At 33.6% G+C, this 23,064-nt stretch overlaps 1 protein-coding gene across 8 annotated transcripts in view; it reads left to right on the top strand.

The window, feature by feature from the left end:
• Positions 1 to 23,064, top strand: part of Sgce (sarcoglycan epsilon) — a 70,122-nt gene that overhangs the window by 28,097 nt on the left and 18,961 nt on the right. For all 8 annotated transcript variants that reach the window (XM_058573237.1, XM_046426390.2, XM_058573236.1 and 5 more), the window contains 2 exons: positions 2,966 to 3,038; positions 7,410 to 7,608. In XM_058573237.1, the coding sequence (XP_058429220.1) occupies positions 2,966 to 3,038; positions 7,410 to 7,608 (272 nt within the window). The remainder of the gene's footprint in view (positions 1 to 2,965; positions 3,039 to 7,409; positions 7,609 to 23,064) is intronic.

Genomic DNA, 23,064 nt, shown 5'->3' on the forward strand with positions numbered 1-23,064 from the left:
TATTTGACAAGGATTGTGCAGGTACTTAGGGCTAGAAAGATGAGTAATGGTTAAGTCCCTCCATATTGGTCCAGGGTTTGGGCACTGGGAAAGAAACAGATATTTAGCCAGCACTGTGATGACTGATATAAGAAGAAAGCTATCTTGGGCAGAGGAGACAGCACTTGGTAGAGCACTTGCCTAGCATGTGCAATACTCTGGATTCCATCTGCAGCACAAAAACAACCAACCAATAAAAAACAAAACGTCTTTTGAAAAACTCTTTTTAAGTATGAAAGAATTCTTTCTTGCTTTCCAGTACTGGGGATTGGACCCAGGGCCTTATACAGGTCAGGCAAGAAATCTACCAGTAAGCTATACCCACAGCTCAGGATGTATCCAGTAAGACCTAAATATTTTTAAATTAAGAGGAAGAAGATGGATCAATTTCCTTATATTTGTAAATTTTTTTCCTAAAAAAAATTATTTAAAAATAGCCACAAACTGGAAGAAAACATTTGTAATACATATAACTGATTAAGTGTGAGTATCTGAAATATAAAAACAAGTGCTACTCTTACTAGTAATGAGTAATAGTTAAATTAAAACCACAATGAGAATGTTACCATCATTAAATCCGCTGCATGTGGATGTGGGAATTAGCATAACTACTTTGAAAAACTACTGACTGTTTCACATATTTAAGTATCATTGTATCCTATGATCTAGCAGTCCTAATTCTTGGCTTAACCAGAAGAAATACTTTCAGATATTTACATGGAGGCATGCTCATTAAACAATATTTTTATAGCAAGATACTGGAAACCTACAAAATAATAGAGACCCAAAACTCTATCAGCAAGAGAATAGATTAATAAATCATGATATAGTGGTGCAATGAATGGTAAGCCTAACACTGAACTAATGCTTACCTGGCAAAACGAATAAATGGGTTTTAGATCTTGTTACTGAATATAATGTTATGAATATGTATCATATGATAGGCTGAAAAGATAATGGTGAAAATTTAGCATAGTTTTCAAAGAACACAAATAGCAATTTATCTGTGAATAGCTTATTTTTACATCCATGTGTTGGTATCAGTATGATATTTTAAGAACATCATTCTATTAGTTTAGGCAAAAGTTTTGCATATCTTCACCTATTATTTAATGTTATAAATATATAGATTAATTCATTCAGTAGATACTTATCTATAATATTTAGAATTTAAATATCTAAAATAGATCATGCATTGTATTAGAAGTAGAGGATCAGAAATAAACTGTACACACACCCCTCAGCTTTGAAGGGCTTTACTTCTTTGTAACATAAGTATAATTTGGCTAATGTTATTACAGTACTTAAATATCTTATTAGAAGTAGTAGGACTACATTCTGTTATAAATGTTGAAATTAAACATTAAATATAAATTCAGATAATAAAATTTTCCTCCTAATAAGGACTATTCTTCACTCCTTTCAGTAGCTTGTGATTTAAAAAAAAATACTTATTAGAGTTTATGAAAAAGTAATGAAATTTGTGAGAAATATGGGAAGGTTAGACATGAAAATATGGTTATTATAGCAAGACACTAGAAACCCATAAAATAATAGAGACCCCAAACTGTTGAAAGTACATTTTTTTTAGTTGAACCTATAAGGTATAACAAATAAGAGAAGATTGGTAATTTTTTTCTCACTAAAAATATTTTTTGTAGGGTAAACTCTGTAAGCCATGAAAATTCTCAAATAAAATCTACTATATGTATTTTTTTATTGGCTTTGTTTGAACAATAATTTCTACTTTTCTTTAGTGACTGGTCTTAATTTTAGTGTTCAGTATGAGCCTAGCAGCAAAGAAGTGTTTGATTCAATGGAAATTTCACCAACTGGAGACAGAAATCCTTTTAACTTTGTGGAATAATATGCCTTTCAGAATATAGACCTTTTAAATATTGTGTCCAGGTTTGGAACTATTTATTGCAAAATTCTGATTCTTAACTTTTCTCTCAATAACTCATGATTGCAGTTATTTCTTTTGAAGATCATATGTAATATATAGAAATCTTTGATATCTGTTTTTAAATGCACAAGATTTTTCTTCTTGGTTGGAGCCAGTTTTATCCTACCCTTTTGTCTCACTGTCAACTACAGCTGAAATTACTGCCAGAAGTCTAGTGCTGGGATTCTAAGACTTTGACACAATCATTTGTTTTTTTGAGGTACTACAGTTGTGTCTGAATGATTTAATATCTGCTATAAAATTAATTATTCCTTGATTTTTGAAGTCATATCCCGTTGTTGGTCTTTGCTTTGTTTGTTGTTTGCAGTGGCATTTCTGAGTTGACTTTGATGTAAGTTCATTGGCTCTGCAAATGTTTACTAATATTTGCCTCCATGGAGGAATTGATTTGTGTTTTTGAGCATGTGCCATAAGCTGTATAGACTATGATCCCTACTGTTTTACTCCTATATGTGAGATATGATTTCCAAAGGGTTATTTACAAGGTTTTTTGACTGACTGGTATGCAGTTTAAAACTAAATGCAAATAACACAAAGGTGTGCTTATTTCAAAGTGTACTTTCCTTTAAATCCTTAAACTCCATTTAAAAGTACAAAAAATGCATTGTTTAGATTCTTTGAAATCTTAGAAAGTCACCAGTAAGTAATCCATAATGGTTAATCCATTTGCTAATGATGCATCTGCATTACTACCTGTACTTAATGGCCATTATGTGAAAAGGTCTTTCTGCATTTAACTTTTTGTTTTAGCATGTTAAGTAGATCCTGCTAATTATTTATTTTCCTATAATATTGCTAAAAGCCCTGAGTTTTTATTGCCCAGAAAAGAAATATATTGTAAGTTTATCAACAAATAATGAAAATGGAAAGAACGACAATTTGTTTTCCTTTTTGTCCTTAATGAATTTCATTTTACAAATAACATTTCACTTCTTTAATATGATTTTCCTTTTCTAATAGATAACTGCCTACAATAGGCGCACCTTTGAGACTGCAAGGCATAATTTGATAATTAATATAATGTCAGCAGAAGGTAGGTACGGAAAAATATGTTGATCATTTCCTTATTTACAAGAAGCATTTCATTATCTTTTATAACTGTATAAAATATAGTTAAGAATTTTAAAATACCACAAACCTAATTCAACTGATGAAGTAGTAAATGTAGCAAAGAAAATTGAGACATATCTAAATATGTAAAACAACATGGTATGTTACTCTGAAGAACTAAGGATAGGGGGCTGAACAAGTATGCCACTTCTTAAACCCTTGTTTTCTTCATTTGTAAAATGCTACCAGGAACATATTTTCTCTTATATATCTGTAGTAAGGATTCTTTGAGATAAGTCTTGAAAAGTGTTTGAAAAGATCACAGTGTACACAGTTAGTAGTTATTAGCTACTTTTATTATTTTACTTTAATATTTACAATAGGTAGTAGTTCCTTTGTATATGAAGATAAACTGTAATTTGGGGCAGTTTCCCTGCTGAATTAGCTAATCATATATCAATAATGACAACAGTTTGTATGTAGTTTAGAGACAAATATCCCAAATGGTAAGTGATTTTCTTAGGATTTTGAAGTTAGGGACAACGGAACCTTTCCAAGAATTACACTTTCAAATATTTTGACCCCATGTTGGCAGTTGGGAAGAGTGCACACCATTAAAATCTTTGTAGTTGAAATTATTAAGTCATGGGATGATCCTATCTGTACTATACATCATTTGTGAAGGCCACAGGAGAGGAACTAGCCGGAAAAATTCCCCTCTAAAAATAGTAACCATTATGCATTCTTTATAGGGTAATTCTTGCTTCTGTTTACCAGAACAATTACAAACAAGCATGCAAACACAAAACATTTTACTAGGATGTACTAATTCAGTAAGGGCTGGGTTAAAAACTGCTTTTAAACACTTGCATCAGCAAATATGCAAGTGTTTGAAAAAAAAAATATACTGATAAAAAACAACATCAAAAATAACTCCATGCCCTTATGTTCTAAAAAACAACAACAACAAAAAAAAACTGCCTTTAGACAATATGAAAGAAAGCAATTTCAGTAAAGTTAATAATACATACATGGAGAGACTACTTGAAGACTTGAACCTCCTTAAGTGAAATATTCCCAGGTGTTTTAGCAGTATCAATGTATAAGTTAATGGCCTTCATACATGAAACTAAGGTCCGAGCTTTAGTTGTATGGGCCTAGACAGAGGACTCCCTGTCCATGTTCCCACTTCCCAAGGGCTTTTGATAGGAATTTATGTTTGGATCAGGGAGATTTTTGGTTTTGATTACAATTGTGATTGGATATTTGTATCCAATCTGAGATGTCCCTATTGGTATTGGGATGCCCTTAATGAGCAGAATAATGACACACTTAATTTTCTCCTCAGGAATACATCACAAGAGTTATGCTGTTATATTGCAGTGGTCTTGGGCCATTGGATCTCATCCAATGTGCTTTCAGTGGGACACAAAACTTTTTGTCAAATATGGGAGTTCCTATAAATTGAGACTGACTAGTCTACAGCTTGACCTTCCTCCTTTTCCAGCCTAGTCTCAGTAGGGTAGAAACAGAACACAGGGCTTCTTAATAGGTGTTGTTATTGATATATGGGGACCCAACAAGCATGGAAGACTGCTAGATAACCAAAAGATCTAAAGTTTATGTAGGGGTTTATCTAAATCAGGGGTTCTGAAGCTGTGCACATGAAGGAGAAAAAGTAGAGGGGCTTTTGGAAGCCTCCACTTTGATGTTAGGTAAGCAGAGCTGCTCCACTGCCCTGTATATGTGGTTCCGTGACCCAAAATTGTTTGGAAACCACTGAACTTAAAAGTTGTGCATTTGTCCTTGCTGGTCTAGACAGAATATGTGTGCACACTAGGATGAGCATCTTTGAGCATGGCCTTCACTCATGCTGTTTGTCCCGGATAAGGTTTAGGAAAAGAAGTAACGTTGTAAATCAGGGTAATCATGCTCAGTCCAACTCCCTGCCCAGCTGTCTCCTGGTTTTGAGAGACCTAATGGGAAATTAGTCGTGTAGACTCACTCAGCGTGGAGCTCAAGGAGAGTACATAAAGTGATTCTCTAAATTGGGTTTAGCGCCTCAGAGGCCTGCCACCAATCTGTTGGCCTACTGTTCTCTTGGCCTCTGTGATTTCCGAATATAGCAGGCATGGGATTTCCCCAGAGTTAGAAAGCTGCTATGACTCATCTCTGGGAGGCCTGACAGCAGCTCTTGGCCCAGTAGACAGCAGGCAGCTGTTTAGCCCAAAGTCTCTGAGGGGTGTGGTGGTAGCAACAGGCTTCACAGTGGGGATCAAATAGGGAGTCATGGAGCAGGGATCAAGAGAAGCCAAACAACACTTCTCCAAAAAGTAGCACTAATCATATGAAAGAAATTTTACAAACTTTTAAAAAAACTAAATGTAAAATCACTGAATGAAATGAAGAATGATAGACTTCTGACATTAAAACTATACTTAGTATTATTTATAATATTATTTATCATCAAGAAACTCTTTATTATTCATTTTTACATGAATATTTCTAGGCATGGGGGGAAATGTCCTATCATTAAGATACTGATTATCTCTAGTAGAAAAGAAATGTGTATAAACAGGAGATTTATCTGCATGAAAGAGAATAAATTATATTTTAGAAGACTGCAAGATAGGCTGTGCATTAACAAAATTTTTTGTGTGTGCAAATCTAAAAAAAATCACAAGGAGAATTAATGACAGTATAGGAGATAAGTAAAGAACTTTCTGTGACTAGAGCCTTGAAGGACTAAGTCTTTAGGAAGAGATGACCATGCTCTGGACAACTCTCTTGTAAACTCTGAAGCCAGTTCTCTGACTTCAACTCTGGCATCCAGTGTCCTTTAATGTCAAGGAGGTTCCATAAGAAATGAGATCATCAAGATTTCAGGTGCTAAGTATGTTATTTTTATTTTTCATTTGGTAAATAAGAGTGGAAAAAACTTTATGGATTCAAGAAGTTTGTTGAAATAAATCAGAAGATACCCATAGTATAATTACTATTGGGGACTTTAAATCTTTGTAAAGTCTGGAAATATTTTCCTGTCATTTTAAAGTAAGATTTCAGATAACCAGCCTTTTCATATCATTATAATAAAAGTTCAAGTATTAGTCTTCCATAAGTTCTTACTACATGTTTGGAACTTTGCTGAGTACTTTAGAGACATCCTTTATCCTTTAGCTTAGGAAAAATCACATGGGGTAAGTTCAAATTATTGTAAGCTCTTGGACTTCTCTAAAGATGAGGTTTCCCATCTTAAAAGCCTAAGGAAAAATACAAGAATCTACCCTCATTCCTATAGGGAGAATTATGTTATAATTCATCTAATTTTCTGATTTTGGTCTGCCTTGTGAAATACTTTTTAAAAAATGAAATTTTATTATTACAAAAATAGTATTAAATAAAAAAGAAATCTATTTTATCTTAATAGAACAATCAAAACATAGGATATAAACATGATTAGTAATTCAAGAGTAACACTTGAGAAGCTGAAGTGGTTTTATATTTATTTAGAGGTTTTTACATTGACAATCTGAATTTGACATTGGGTTGATTGAAATATTAATTTTGAAGTGTTTAAAGGAGAATTCTGATGAAACTTTGGGATGAAAAAAGCTAACTAAATCTCTAACAATGTGAGACATGGAATTGCATGAGAACTTTATGATTTTCCTAGAATATTTAATCATAGTGATCAAAATAGTAGAATTGCTCTGGCATTTAGAATTCGTGTTGTATATGTAATCAGTGTTTATTGCATAAAAAGGAATGTTTTAGAATGCTCTAAACAATATTAGTAATATTATAAATTAAAAACACAGATTTAGTTTTTCTTTTTTCTTTTTGGACCAAATTCTACAATCATAAATTGCTTTTAGATGTTATTATATTGTAGATGCAGTTCTGTGTTTAAAGTGTGTTAAACACTTGTCCCTTGGTGTTCACAGGGGTATTATTTCCAGACCCCAGGGGACATCAAAATTTGCAAATGCTCAACCTTCATAGAAAATGGCACAGTGTTTTCACATAACTTATATATCTCCTCTCTTATACTTTAATTCAACTCTAGATTATTTATAATACCTAATACAGTATAAATGCCATGGGAATAGTATATTTTTTTAGGGAAAAACCCTGTACATGTTGAGGACAGATAAAATTTTTAAAGGTATTTTTGATCTGCAGTTGGTTTAATCCAAGGATGTTCAACCAGTGGGAGTGGAGGACTGATTGTTTTAGTATCACTCCTACTGCCAGAGTTGTGACAGAACTTAACAGAAATCAAATTATTTTTGTTTCCCTTTAAAAAGACTACTTTATTAACATCATGTGTGCCCTTTTTTCACAAACAAAATAGACTTCCCGTTGCCGTATCAAGCAGAATTCTTCATTAAAAATATGAATGTGGAAGAAATGTTGGCCAGTGAGGTTCTTGGAGACTTTCTGGGGGCAGTGAAGAATGTGTGGCAGCCTGAGCGCCTGAATGCTATAAACATCACGTCGGCCCTAGACAGGGGCGGCAGGGTGCCGCTTCCCATTAATGACATGAAGGAGGGGTAAGCAGACCTTTATCTCATTGCCTTAACTATGGATTTTTAAACATGGTGCTCTCATCAAACTTACTGTAGATGGAAGATGGCCTATTACATTTTTCTTTTTAATAAAAAACAGATATTGTAAAGATATCAACATACTAGCAATTTTCTATATTGACAAAAGAGGTTATATTAATGGTTCTTTAAATCTGGAGTCTCAGGTCCTGTGAAATCTAATTGTAGATCAGATCAGCATAATAAATTATAGCACCAAGTCTTTTGTACCTTCTTTAGAGAAGCTGATTATTTAGGGCCATGAATTTCAAAGGAAATTGATGCCCCAGTTATCTGCTGTAGAAGGATGCACTGACTGCTGTAACTTTATTCTAGGAAACTATTTCTTCGCCTTTAACATTCTTTCCACCATGTGTTGGTGACTGATAGCTGGAGTGGATTTGAAACCATTCCTGTGACACGAGAGCCTAAAGCCTGGCCTTGTCACTCACAGACTGGGTGACATCAGGCAAACGCCGAAGTCCTCTGGGCCTCAATTTCTTCTTCTGTTCCTTGGGGAAACACTTTCTTGCAGGGTTGTTATAGTGATTAAACTAGACAAAGCATTTAAAAGGGATTTGTCAATTTTCAAGCAGTAGGAATACAAAGTATGACCTGTAGCCTTGGAGGAGTCAAGGACACTGCTGCCTTGGTAAATTGAAAGCATCAGTGTCAATATCGAGCCAAACCTTCCATCTTTAATTTCTAATCTGTATGTTGATACAGAATTGCTTTTCCCCCCAATCCTCTATAAGTACAGTATGTGGAATAAATCACATTTTGCACAACATGTTCTCTTTCTAACTTCTTCATCCATAATCCTGGTCACACTTTCATACAGGTGATATCTGAAATTAACTAGGATACCTGGATTAGTAAGAATTAGATTTCAGGGCAGCTTTGAAGAGAACTTTGTTGGAAATAACAGAAAAGATCACAAATACAAATAAATGAAGTTTGAGGGAGTAGGCAGAAGGGGGATGGAGAAAAGCAGTGATCTGTGAAGTCCAACTTAATTTCAGAATTAAGTTTATCTTCTATGGGATAGCAATGGATTTTGAAGTCACTCAAGCACATGTAAGAAGTGCTTTGAGGAAAATAGTTGGCTTATCTCTTGTCTCTGTGCTGGTTGACTTTCTATATGAAAATATAACTCTAAAGCTCGAATTTTCACTGTAGAGTTAAAATACGAACCTGTTTCCCACTGAATAATTAAAAAAGTAGAACCAGGGAACCAGATGAGCAGGGAAATCCTTCTGAAAAAATTCTTCCAATATGGAGCTTTTTCAATAGTTTTCTTATTGTGTCCCTTGATCATTGTTAAAACAACCACCATGCCAGGCGAGGTGGCACACAACTGTAACCCCAGATACTGGGGAGGCTGAGGCAAGAGAATTGAAAGTTGGAGGCCAGCCTTGGTAACTTAGTGAGACCCAGTCTCAAAATAAAAAAAAAGGAAAAAAAAAAAAGAAAAAGAAAAGGGATGTAGCTCAGTGGTTAAGCACCCCTGGGTCCAATTCTCAGCACTGTACTGAGAAAATGGTGGAGAAAACAGTAGGAAAACCAAGTACTAGTAAAGTCTTTCATAGTTACATTTTCTCTTGGGCTCACTCCTTCTCTAGCCAGTCATACAGACACCACTTTTAGACTCTAAACTAAACTAAATTCAACTAAGCAATCTCTAAACCAAACTGACCTAAAGTGGTGCTTCCCAACCATGTCCAGCTTGAGAATCACCAGTAAAACATGATTAAAAATACAGATAGGTTGCTAGCCTCTGTTACAACTTAGAGATTCTTATTTTTTGAGCTTAGAGCTGGGCCTGAGCATGTGACTCTAAATTAAGAACAGAATTTTCGTCCTCCAAGTACTTGTTGAGAATTCAATCATTAGCTGACTGACCCCCAACACCTGCTAGAGGGTGGCATATGCTGTCAGCTATTTGAGAGAGTCAGTCCTGTGGCATTTATTTAGACTCTTGTCTCAGATCCCTTCCAAACTTGAAATGCTTTCCATGAGTTTTAATTTAATGTTAAGCCTTAACCTTTACAAAGTATTCATATGAGAAGTCTTTAAAAATAGCATTTCTATAAATTGTACCCAATGCCAACTCTATTACTTCAGTGTTCCTATACAAGCCCCAATGAAATAGGATCCTACTTGAAGTGTAATTCCAAAAGAAAAGTTTATCCCTGGGAATGATTTTGCATGTTTTCTTTAGTTGGCATCTAAGGTCATAGTTACAAAAACAATTTTTTTTAGCTCTATTGCCTTAAATTTAGAAATACATTCTGTGCTTAACTCATTGTTGGTGCCTTCCTTCCTTTTTAGTGATGTATATTGTGGTTTTACTTCACTTAATATACCTTTAGCCTTTGTATTTTCTTATGGAAATATCATAGACTATAGATCCTTTTTTTTAAAAAAATGAAATACTATAAAAACTAAGAGTGAGGATCAGAGATAGCCAAAAAATTGATTCCCTTGCTTTTCTAAAATTATTTTAAAATGTATTTATATGCTTCAGAAGTATTAACCAAGCACCTAATAAATGTGTTCTGCTTAATACTTAGAGTATGTCATGGCAGCCACAATCTACTAACTGCATATTTTTCCTTATTTGGTATACATAATCAAATAAACAGCAGATGACTGTGTGTAGCTCTTAGTAGTAGACTCTATCCAAGGGGTCTAATACTATATACAAGTAGTAGGATTTACTTGGATACATTAAGTGTCCTTCTATAGCCTAATGGGTCATTAAATATCAATCATTAAGAACCCATTCTGCAGCATTCCATCTCCTCACCCTTCTTGATGTGTATTTTTTCATCTTTATAGAACTCATTGACAGCTTTCAAACTTCTAAATCAAATAGAAAACAATTATAAAGATTTATTTCAAAGTGAGTAAGCTTCTGCAAAGGAAGGTTGAGCCCTCTGAAAAGATTCATTTTCACTTGCCAGATTCATAACCCCAGTGCAACTGTGCTGTCTCTGGGCATGTTCTTGGTGTTGCTTTTGCTCCTGACACCAAGCCAGAGACTGAGGACTTGTGGATGTATTTAGCCTGGGATAAAGCTGGTGGAAAGAAGAGCAGGTTCATATTTCATTCTAGGCATGTCATAGCTGCCAACCACTGGTGAATGATGTGGTGTAAATGGTGACTATGAAGGGAATGATTGGGTGTGAGGATTAAAGAATATACTCACTTTTCATAAGAGATTGTCAAAGCTACCACTATTTCCTCTAGTTACCAAAGCATCTAGATCTAGCCTCAATCAGCAACAGATAATCCTACTTTGTTTTCTAGACCATCTCAAAAAAAATACTCTAAGTAATCATCTGATTTTTGCCTTATGTCAGAGTCCTCAGTGAAAAGTTGTGCTTGAGGAAAAGGATGTAAGTCAATAGCTGTCACATATTGGTCTAATGGAAAGTCATATCCTGAGCCAGTCTGTAGAATTCTGAAATTATCCTCATGCTTGATAATTTATAGGATTACTTATTATTCTTAAATAATGTCCCTCCTATATTTTTGGTGCAAATATCCTTTATTTTTTGGAAAAGTGGTAACATGAAATAGGAATGTTTGAAGATGCCTTTAAAGTAGAAACCCATTTCAGTCCATTTTTATAGCAAAAATAAATTAGATCTATGCAACTATATGTTTAATATCTATTCTAAGTTCTGCCATTTTTCCCCATAATTTAAAATTAAGTATTTTCTTTTTTTAAGTGGGAGAATATTGTGTTAGTCCGTGGGGCACAGTGACTTTAAAAAATACAACTTATGCTCACAAGCTTATAGGGACTAGGTAAGTAATCAGATAATTGAAGTCAGTGTTGTGAGGTGTTCACAGAAAGGGCTCCTTTCTCATTCTTGTCTGTGGCTGGAAAGGTTCACAGAGGAAGTGAAGCATGATCTGAGTTGGAATATGAGTACCAATTAGCCTGTGGAGAATATGAGGAAGGGGAACTCTGAGGAGAGTGTAATGGAATTGAAAACATACTTAGTTGGGGAAAGGGATTCAGAAGTGATTGTTATGCAGAGGACAAAGACCAGAGACCATGAAGGCCTTGTAAGCTAGGAAAAGTTGTGAATTTTATCCTGAAGCATTAGGGACTGTAGCAGAAAATGGTTGATGTTTAAGTTTTTATTTTAGAAAAGATCACACTTGTGGAGTTAGGGGAAGACTGAATGAAGAAATGCTGTAATGAAATAGGTATTGGGACTTTAGGTGACCTAGTGACGTCCATGTTTTCTGCCAGGGAAACACAAATGAGAGGAATGTGAGCATTCCATCCAATTCTTACAGAATTTAGAGCCTTTAAAACCCTTACTTCTCTAAGGAATAATCACATCCCTTTGTTCTTTGTGCAGAACAAAGAGGTGGGGTGAGGAAAAAGGCAATAAGTCCTGTGCCGCTCAGGTGTTTCCAGGGACCTGGGACATGTATATGGACACATTCTTCCAAGTTGGTCTTGTAACTTTTTTATGCACAAAATAACAGGTAGAATATATTCATGAGTTGGACAATTAGGGAAAAACACACAGTCACTGGATTTATTTATCTGGCTGTTGATGAAAAAAGCAGAGATTGAATTAAATTATTTGCCTTTTACTTGGTCCTTCACATTGGATGTTCAAAGGCCTTAGTAAATACATTCTACATCAAGGGAGGAAAACTGAATTGTTCAAATTGGAAGAAAAAATTCTTCATAAGAAACAATTCTATCTAGTGTACACGATTTCCTACCATTTTGAAGCACCCTGTTTTGTTAATATTCATTGAGGGCCTTGCACTTGCTAATATAACCCCATCTAAGCCAATAACACACATTTGAAATATTGAAAACACATATGTGCTAAGGTCAAAAAGTTAAAGATCATCCTCATTTCATGCATAAAAATTTTAAATTTCTTCATATCAAAAACTTAGCTAAAAGGCAAACAGATTTTGAAAAATATAATTTTAGCATGTATAGTGTAGAGTTGTTCTTATTACATAAGGCCTCATACAATTTATGTATTTATTTTAAAAAGACAACATGTTCAAACTTACTCATTCTACAAAGGAAATAATAAATTTACTTTTTTTTTAACTTGTAAGGCAAATTCAACACCTACTGCTCTTGAACATAATATTTGTGTTCTTTTTTGTGTTTTTAACTCGTAAAATGCTATTCATTCATTCATTCAGCAAAGGGCTCCCTTAGGACAATGGCAAAGACTGGGTTTAAGGAGAAAGGTTACAGTGCTGTTGCTTTATTCCCTGTGTGAGGTTATGGTGACTAGAACCAGAGTTGTAGCAGGGAAATGGAATAGAGTGGACACATGTGCCCGAGAGTTATTTCAGGGTACATGTCAGAGACTGATGATGGATTGAAATTCAGAGAGAAGGAGAAGAGTCAAAGATGATGGTGCTTGAGTTCATGACTTGAGCATCTGGGAATGCCAATCACAGAGGGAGAAGGAGACAGAAGGGGGAACAGGTGGAGGTGGGGTGGGGTGATGATGAGCTCAGTTCGGAACATATTAAGTTAGAGAAGTTTATGGATCATCCAATTGCAGATGAAAGTAATTTGGCAGTACATGTCAACTGTCATAAAAATGTTTCCACATCTAGGCATCTCTTTTAAGATAGTAACATTAAAGAATATGCAGAGAGAGTCTTTACAATATTATTTATAACATCAAAAAATTGGAAGCAACTACATGTCCAACTCTGAAATAATTGCTGAATAAATCATGTGCACTTAAAAAATTATATTGCCATAAAGCTATAATTATGAAGACTACAATATGGAAAATGCTTATGATGCATTAAGCAAAAAAGCAGATACAAAATTATATTTTAGAAATGATTGCAATTATGTTAAAATATAAGCATTTGAAAAATATTCTGCAAGGTACATTGGAAAATGAAAATAGTTAGCTTGGTAATATAAATGAGTTTTGTTTTTATATCCTAAGTTTTCTGTAATATTATTATATTGCTTTTATAATTTAAGAGAAAAAAAACATTGCACAGCACCAAAAACTCTTATGCCCATTTATGTTGTCTTTAAATAAATTAATTAAAAATCTTATTATAAATGCAAATTACTGTCATGTTCAAGCAAGAGGGCTGTTAACAGTTGCAAGAAACATCCATTTGTCTCTGTTTACAAACGTATTTCAGAATTAACAAAGAAAAAAATATGGTGTTGGCCAAGCAGGTAATAAGATAGAAATTGGCTTTATGTGAAGCTTAAAAGTATTAACTTGTTTAAATGGAATGTGTTTATGTTCCGTGATCATCTAAAAACTTTTCCACTAGTTTCTCGCCTCAGTTTTTTTTCTGCATTTTAAATTTGATCTTTAATTTCAGTCCTTTGTTTAATATTTGTTTCCCAAAGGTGCCATAGTTTTAAAAAATGTTCTTTTAAATAAAATTTAAGTCCTAATATAAATTTGACATAAAGAGCAAATGAATTTTTGTTATTGTATCCTGGAACACAGTTGTCATCTCAGGGTCAGCCATGACTTCATAGTTATTTCTTACTAGCTTTTAATTTTTGTGGTACATTTTTATTTCATTTCTTTTTTAAAATAACAGCTTATTAAGATACAATTCACATATTAAGCTCTTCACCTATTTAACACATACAATTTTGTGGTTTTTAGTAAATACACACATTTTTGTAATAATTTCAGAACATTTTTGTCATCTCAAAATCCCTCATCTTCATTTGCATACTCATAAGCAGTAACTTAATGCCCCACCACCCCCACCAGCCCTTGGCTGCTACAAATTTACTTGTTGTTTTATAAACTTGTATATTTTGGACATCCCAGATGAATGGAATCATGCATTATATATGGTCCTTGTAACTGGCTTTTTCTCATTTACTGTTGTTTTCAAGTTTAATTTATGTTGTAGATCAGGATTTTATTTCTCTTTATTGCTGAGTATATTCTCTTGTATGGCTATTCTATGTTTCGTTTATCCATTTAAAAATTGGTGAACTATTGGATTGTTTACACTTTTTGACCATCATTAATAATATTGCTTTGAACATTTATGTGCAAGTTTTTGCATAGACATTATTTTCGTTTCTTTTAGGTATATCCTTAGGAATAGAATTGCTGGGTGATACAGTAGTAACTTGTATTTCGCCTTTGGAGGAATGGCCAGACTGTTTTTCCAAAGCAGTTATATAATTTTACATTCTCAACAGCAGAGTAGGAGGATTCCAATTCCTTCACATCCTCACCAGTGCTGGCTATTATCACTTTGTTGTTGTTATTGTTGTTTGTTTCTTTGTTTTTGTACTTTCAACACTGCTGATTGAACCCAGGGAAACTGTGTTACTTAAATACATTCACAATCCTTTTTATTTTTGTTTTGAGACAGGGTCTCATTATAGCTCTCCTAGTGGGAATGAAGTGGTAGGTATCTCATTGTGTTTCAATTTCTACCTTACTAATAGCCAGTGTTGAGCATCTTTCCATATGTCTTCTTTAGAGATGTGTCTGTTCAGATTCTTTGCCACTTTAATAGGATTATTTGTCTCTTTTAAGTTATGAGAATCCTTTATGTATTCTAGATACAGGTCCCTTATCAGATAAATGATGATTTGCAAGTATTTTCTCCCATTCTGTGAGTTGTAGTTACTTTCTTGATATTTTTTGAAACATAAAATATTTTAATTTTGATAAAGTCTACTTATATATATATTTTTTCAGTTATTTCTGGAGTTTTTGATGTCACATCTAAGAAACTATTGCCTGATCCAACGTCACAAAGATTTATGCCTGTTGTCTTCTCAGAATTTCATAGTTTTCACTTTTAATTTTAGTCTTTGATACCTATTTTTAAGTAGACTATTTTTAGAAGATTTCTAGGTTTACAGAAAAATTTAACAGAGATACAGAAATTTCCCATATAAAACACTGTCCTAACACATGCATAGCCTTCCCCAGTATCAACATCCTCCACTAGAATGGTCTATTTGTTGTAACTGATGAATCTTCAATTGACACATCATCATCCCAAGTGCATAGTTTACATTAGTTTTCACTTTGGGTGGTATACATTGTAGGTTTTGGACACATATAACAGCCTATATACACTTTTATAATATCATACAGAATAATTTCACTGCCCTAAAAATCATCTATGCTTCATCTCTTCATCCCTTTTTTCTCCCCTACCCCCTGACATGTGTGGGAAACATCTTTTCATATGCTTATTTGCCATCATATGTCTTAAGTGAGGGGTCTGTTAATCTTTTTAATGTTTCCATAGTTTGCTTTCTCCATAATGTCATATAGTCAGAATCATACAATATTTAGCTCTTTCAGATTAGCTTCTTTTATATATGCATTTAAGTTTCTTCCATGTCTTTTCATGGCTTGATTGCTCATTCTTTTTTAGCACTGAATAATAGTTCATATTCTGGATATATACCACACTTTATTCACCAACTAAAGGACATCTTGGTTGCCCCTTAGGTTTTTTTTTTTTTTTTTTTGCCCCTTAGTTTTGACAATTATGAATAAAGTTTCGATAGACCCTGGCTGATGTCCCAAGATGGAGAAATACAATTAATCAACAAATATTTGAAAAATGTTCAACATCTCTAACAATTGGAGAAATGCAAATCAAAACTACTCTAAGATTTCATCTCACTCCAGGCAGAATGCAGCCATGTTTGAAAGGATGTGGGGGAAAAGTTACACTCATGCACTGCTGGTGGGACTGAAAATTAGTGCAACCATTATGGAAATTAGTATGGAGATTCCTCAGAAAACTTGGAACAGAACCACCATTTGACCAAGCTATCCTATTCCTTAGTATATACCCAAAGGACTTAAAATCAGCATACTATAGTGATGCAGTCAGATGAATGTTTATAGCAGCTCAATTCGCAGTAGCTAACCTTTGGAAACAACCTAGGTGCCCTTCAGCAAATGAATAGATAAAGAAAATGTGGTATACATACACAATGTAATATTACTCGCTCGGCCTTAAAGAAGAATGAAATTATGGCATTTGCAGGTAAATGAATGGAGCTGGAGGATATCTTGCTAAGAAAAATAAGCCAATACCAAAAAACCAAAGGCCAAATGTTTTCTCTGATATGCAGATGCTAATTCACAGTTAGGGTGTTGGGGGGATAGAGGTATTTTAGAATAGCAGAGGGGAGTGAAGGTAGGGGAGGGAACATGAGGTAGGAAGGATAGTAGAATGAATTGGACATTATTACATAGTTCCCAGACATTACAAGAATGAGAAGTTATACTCCATATATGTATGATGTCAAAATGCATTCTACTGTTATGATGTATAACTAATTAGAACAAATTTTAAAAAGTTGCTGTAGATATCTGTGTTCAGGTTTTTGTATGGACCTAAGTTTCAGCTCCTGTGGGTAAAATACTAAGGAGAGGGATAACTGGATCATAGGGAAGAGTATATTTAGTTTGGTAAGTAGCAACCAAACTATCTTCCAAAGTGGCTGTACCATATTTTATTTCCATCAGCAGTGAAAGAAAGCACCTGTTACTCTGTATCCTCACCAGCATTTGGTGTTGACAATGTTCTGGATTTGAATACATGGTTATATTTCATTGTTATTTTAGTTTGAATTTCCCTGATGACATGTGTGGGAAGCATCTTTTCATATGCTTATTTGCCATCATATGTCTTAAGTGAGGGGTCTGTTAAGATCTTTGGTTCATTTTTTACATCAGGTTTTTCATTTATTGTTTTAGAGTTCTTTGTGTATCTTGAATAACAGGTTTTTCTGAAAACCAGTTACGTGTTTTGCAAATATTTCTCCCAGGCTGTGGCTTGTCTTCTCATTTTCTTGACATGTATTTTGCAGGGCAGAAATTTTAATTTTAATGAAGTCCATCTTATCAGTTCTTTGTTTTTCATGAATCATGCTTTGGCTGTTATATCTAAAAAATTATCACTAAACTCATGGTTATACCGATTTTTTCTGTTATCTTCTAGTAGTTTTATAGTTTTTCATTTTGTACTTAGATTTATAATCCATTTTGAATTAATATGTGTGAAGGGTATAAGGTTTGTGTCTAGTTTTATTTTTTTTTCAGGTATATGTCCAGATGCTTAGAATCATTTATTTAAAAGACTTAATTTCTTCCAGTATGTTTTCTTGACTCCTTTGTCAAAGATCAATTTTATGTGAGTCTGTTTCTGGGGTCTCTGTTCTGTTCCATTAACTATTCTCCTATTATTTTAATTTTATTTATTTATATTTATTTTATTATTTTTTAATTTTGTGTATATATACATATGTGTATATGTATACATATACATTTTGTGCATATATATACACAAAATAATTTATATATATATATGTGTGTGTGTGTGTGTATACATATATATATATATATATATCTCACTCCTATTATTTGTTAGTACAATACCACTCTGATTATTGTAGCTTTCAGGAATTTTTGAGTTGTGGTAGTATAAGTTCTCCAACTTGTTCTTCTGTTTCAGTATCCTGTTGGACATTCTTTGTCTTTTGTCTCTCCATGTGAACTTTAGAATAAGTTTGTCTGTATCCACAAAATGATTTGCTGGGATTTTTATTGGAACTATATCGGCTCTGTAGATTAATTAGGGAAGAATGATATCTTGATAGTGGTGAGTCTTCCTATCCATGGAAGAGAACATGAGAATAAATGTCTCTCCATTTATTTAGTTCTGTGATTTCTTTTATTGGAGTTTTATAATTTTACTCATCTGTATCTTGTACACATTTTGTTTTATTTAAGTATTTACTTTTGTTGAATGCTAATGTAAGTGGAATGGTGTTTTAATTTCAAATTCCACCTATTCATCCTGATATGTAGGGAAATAATTCACTTTTGTATATTAACCTTTGTATTCTACAATCTTACAGACCTATTAGGGGTTTTTAAATCTGTTCTTTTGTATCATATCATTTATTGAACAAAGACTGTTTTATTTCTTCCTTCCAAATCTGTATACTTTTAATTTCCTTTTCTTTGTTTTAATATATACATATATTTTAGTTGTAGATGGACACAATACCTTTATTTTATTTGTTTTTTTCTATGTGGTGGGGGGATTGAACCCAGTGCCTCATGCATGCTAGGCAAGCCCTCTACCACTGAGCTACAACCGTAGCCCCTAATTTCCTTTTTTTATTGCATTAGTTAGGACTTCCATTATGACATTCAAAACTAGTAGTGAGATGTGACATCTTGATTTGTTCTTGATATTAATAGGAAAGATCTCAGTTTCTCACCATTTGGTATAATGTTAGCTGTAAGGCTTTTTGTTCTTCTTCTTGTTTGTTTGTTTGTTGTAAATACTCTGTACTAAATTAAGGAAGTTCCCCCTGTATTCCTAGTTTACTGAGAGTTTTTATCATGTGTGGATATTGGATTTTTTAAAATGTTTTTTCTATTAATAGGATCATGCTTAATAATAGATAATGCTTAATTAATAGATAATTCTTTTTATTTACTAATAAGATCATGTGTTTTTCCTTCTTTATTCCATTAATCTGATAAATCATATCCATCTATTTTCAATTATTGAACTAACCTTGTATAACTCCTTGGTCATTGTTTATAATTTCTTTTATACAAAATTGGACTCAATTGGCTAATATTTTGTTGAAAATTTGGTATCTATTTTCATGAGAGGTATTGGTCTTTTGTTTTCTTAAAATGTCTTTGTCTGATTTTAGTATTAAAATGTAGGCCTTAAAAAATGGTGTAGAACCCTTGTCTCACATTTTCCAGACTCTAGATCTATGAGAAATAAATTTATGTTGTTTAAGCAAAAAAAAAAAAAAATGGTGTAGAAAATATTCTTTTGACTTCAATCTTCTGGGAGATTTTAGAGAATTTGCGCAGTTTCTTCCTTAAACATGTGGAAGAATGCAATAATGAACCCCTCTAGGCCTGGTTCTTTTTTATTTGGAAGCTCATTTTTTAGCTTTATTTATTATTTATTGATTCAATTTGTTTACTTGATAAAACCTGTAAATATTGTCTATTTCTCCTTGTATGAGTTTTTTGACAGGTTGTCTCTACCAAGGAATTTTTCTATTTCATCTGGATTATCAACTTTGTGGATATAGAGTTGTTCGTGATATTCTTTGATTATTATTTTATACCCATAATATCTCTAATGATGTCTGTCCTTTATTTTTGGTATTAGAAATTCTCTCTTTCCAGTTTTCCTGGTTTATCAGTTTTATTGCCCCCCCCCCCAAGAACTAGCTGTTTCAGTTTAATTAATCCCCCCCACCCCATTTTATTTCTCTCCTCTCTCTTTTTGATAGTGAAATTGAACCCAGAGGCAGTTTACCACTGAGCCACATCCCCAGCCTTTTGTATTTTGTATTTTGATACAGTGTTTCACTATATTGCTTAGGACCTTGCTAAATTGCTGAGGCTGGCCTTGAATTTGCAATACTCCTGTCTCAGCCTTCCAAGTCTCTAGGATTATGGGCGTGTGCCACTATGCCCAACTTTCTTCTATAGTTTTATTGTTTCTTCTCTGTACTTTGGATTTAACCTTTTGTTCTTTTCCTAGTTCCCTAAGCTAAAAGCTTAGCTAATTGATTTTAGGTCTTTCTTTTTTCTGATATATACTTTTTATGCCGTAATTCATTGCCAAGTATTGCTTTTGCTGCATTCCACAAATTTTGATATATTTTCATCCAATTCATTTAATTCAAAATATTTAAAAATTTCTCTTAAGATTCTTCTTTGATACATGCGTATTTAGAAGTGTGTTTGCTTAATCTCCAAGTACTTTAGAATTTTCTAGTTTTTTTTTTTTTATCTTAATGTCTAATTAATTCTACCGGGATCTGAGAGCATGATATTGCATGCTATCTATACTTTTCAATTTTTTTAGGTGTGTTTATGGCCCAGAATGTTGGTGAATGTTCCATGTGACCTAGGGAAGAATGTTTGTTGCTGTTGTTATTGGATGGCATACTCTATGGATATCTAGTTAATCTAATAGATGATGTTGAGCTTAACTATGTGTGTACTGATTTTCCATCTGCTGGCTGTGTCCAGCAGTATTCTTTCTGATAGAAGAATATGGAAATCTCTATCATAGTGAATTCATCCATTTCTCCTTGCAGTTTTTATCAGTTTTTGACTCATGTATGTTGACGGTCTATTATTTAACAAAATGCATTAAGGATTGTTTTATGTTATTGGAGAATTGATGCCTTTTTTAGTAGGTAATACCCATTTTTCCCCCCATGACAACTTTCCTTGCTATAGCTATTCCTACTATTGTGTTGGTTTTGTGCTTAGAATTAAACCCAGTGCATAATAAGTGCATGTTCTACTACTAAGTTATATTCCCAGCCTCATTCCCACTTTCTTTTGATTAGTGCTAGCATGCCATATCTTTCTCCACCCGTGTACTTTCATTGGTGTGTTTTTATAGTTAAAATAGATTTCTTATAGACAACATATAATTGTATTTTGTTTTTAAAATCTCTGGCAATCTGTCTCAAATGGTGAATTTGACCATTGCTATTTAAAATAACTATTAATTAAATTACTATCTACTATATTTCTATTAGTTGCCCTTGTTCGTTTTCATATTTTTGTTTTCTACTTTTTTAATTTTAATTGGGATTTTTCTTTTTCTTTTTTGGTACTGGGGATTGAACTCAGGGCCACTCAAGCACTGAGCAACATCCCCAGCCCTATTTTTTTTTTTTTTTTTTTTTTGAGACAGGGTCTCAATGAGTTGCTTAGCATGAGGCTGGCTTTGAACTCACAATCCTCCAGTCTTAGCCTCCTGAGCCATTTTTTCTCCTCCTACATATTATACTTCTTTTTCTCCCTTTTTTAGTGGTTGCCTTAGAACTTGCAATATGTATGTACAACTAATCCAAGTCCACTTTCAGGTAACACTGTAAAACTTCATGATAGTACAAATATTTTACAATAATAAAATAGTCCCTGTTCCTCCCTCACATCTCTTGTAACATAGCTTTCAACCATTTTGCTTATATATAAGCACCCATACACACTTAGCTATATATAAGCGTTATTGTTGCTATTATTATTTTGAACAAGTTATTGTCTATTGTATCAATTAAGAATAATAAAAACAAAAGTTTTCATTTTAGCTTCACTTATTCCTTCTCTGATGCCCCACTTTTCTTTATAAGCATCTGAGTTTCTGACCTATATCATTTTCTGTCGCTCTAACCAACTTCTTTTAACATTTCTTACAAGGCCGGTCCACTTTATTCATTAGAGTTCTTTGCATATTAGTAGTAGTTGTTCTGATTTCATATTGATGACTTCAGCATTCCTGATATCTCCGAGAGTGTGTTTCTGATGCTTATTCAGTCCCGTCAAGCTATGCATTTAGTAAATTTTGTAATTTTTTTCTTGATAACTGGACTAATGTTGGGTAAATAGAAATAAATTACGGCCTTTAGTAATGAGATGTGGTGGCAGGGAACCATTCTATAGTCATGGATTATTTCTTGGTCTTTTAATGAGCTTATGTCTCTGAACTGTGACTATCACCCGTGCCTCTCATGTGAACTACACTTTATGTTGGACACAATGGCTGAAGTAGCCTGGAATTGGGCATTTACCTTTCTCTTTGTGGGAGGATAGAGCTGGTCATAGTTGGTTATTTCCCTTCCCCAGTCAGTTAGGCTCTAATATATCCCTAGCAGGTTAGTCTCTGGTAAGTTTCTCTTAAAGACAAGTCTTGTTAAGAAGAACAGAATGATTTTATGTATTTTAATACATAATACATTTTTTTTCTCTCCTCCTGCTGAAAGCAAAAGCAGACTGTGAATATTAGTATAAGAACCTGGTAGAGCTCCTAGAGATAAAACTCACATAGGTGTGTGTACGTGTCGCTGAGGGAGAGGGGCTTCCAATAACTGGATTCCTCTGGAGTTTTAACTGTCAGACTTTTCTACAATGAGCCTCTATCAATTATAGTTCAGGTTTTCCTACCCCAGCACTGGTTCTCCAGAGGTTTTAACTTGCAAGATTCTTCTACAGTAAAGTGTGATTCTCTGTATTTGCCTATTGGTCTCTCCAAATTTAGGGGCAGCCATTTGGCTTGTGAACTCTCTTCTCCTACAGATCTAAAAATAATTGTTTATTTCTCAATTTGTTCAGTTTTTAAAAACTTGTTGTTAGTATGGTGTAGTACCTTCCAAGCTTTTTATTTACTGGATCAGAAACCAGAGGTCTTCTTTGATCTATTTTGATTTATTTTTTTATATGTGGTGTGAGATAGGGAATCAAACTTCATTCTTTTGTACATGAATATGTAGTTTTTCTAGCACCATTAGTTGTAAAAAAATTTTTCCCCATTGAATTGTTTTGGTATCTGTGATGATAATTGGTTTACTAA

Source organism: Marmota monax, unplaced genomic scaffold (assembly GCF_021218885.2).
Source record: "Marmota monax isolate L192 unplaced genomic scaffold, Marmota_monax_Labrador192_F-V1.1 WCK01_AAM20220418_F8-fsc00321, whole genome shotgun sequence".
Lineage (NCBI taxonomy): Eukaryota > Metazoa > Chordata > Mammalia > Rodentia > Sciuridae > Marmota > Marmota monax.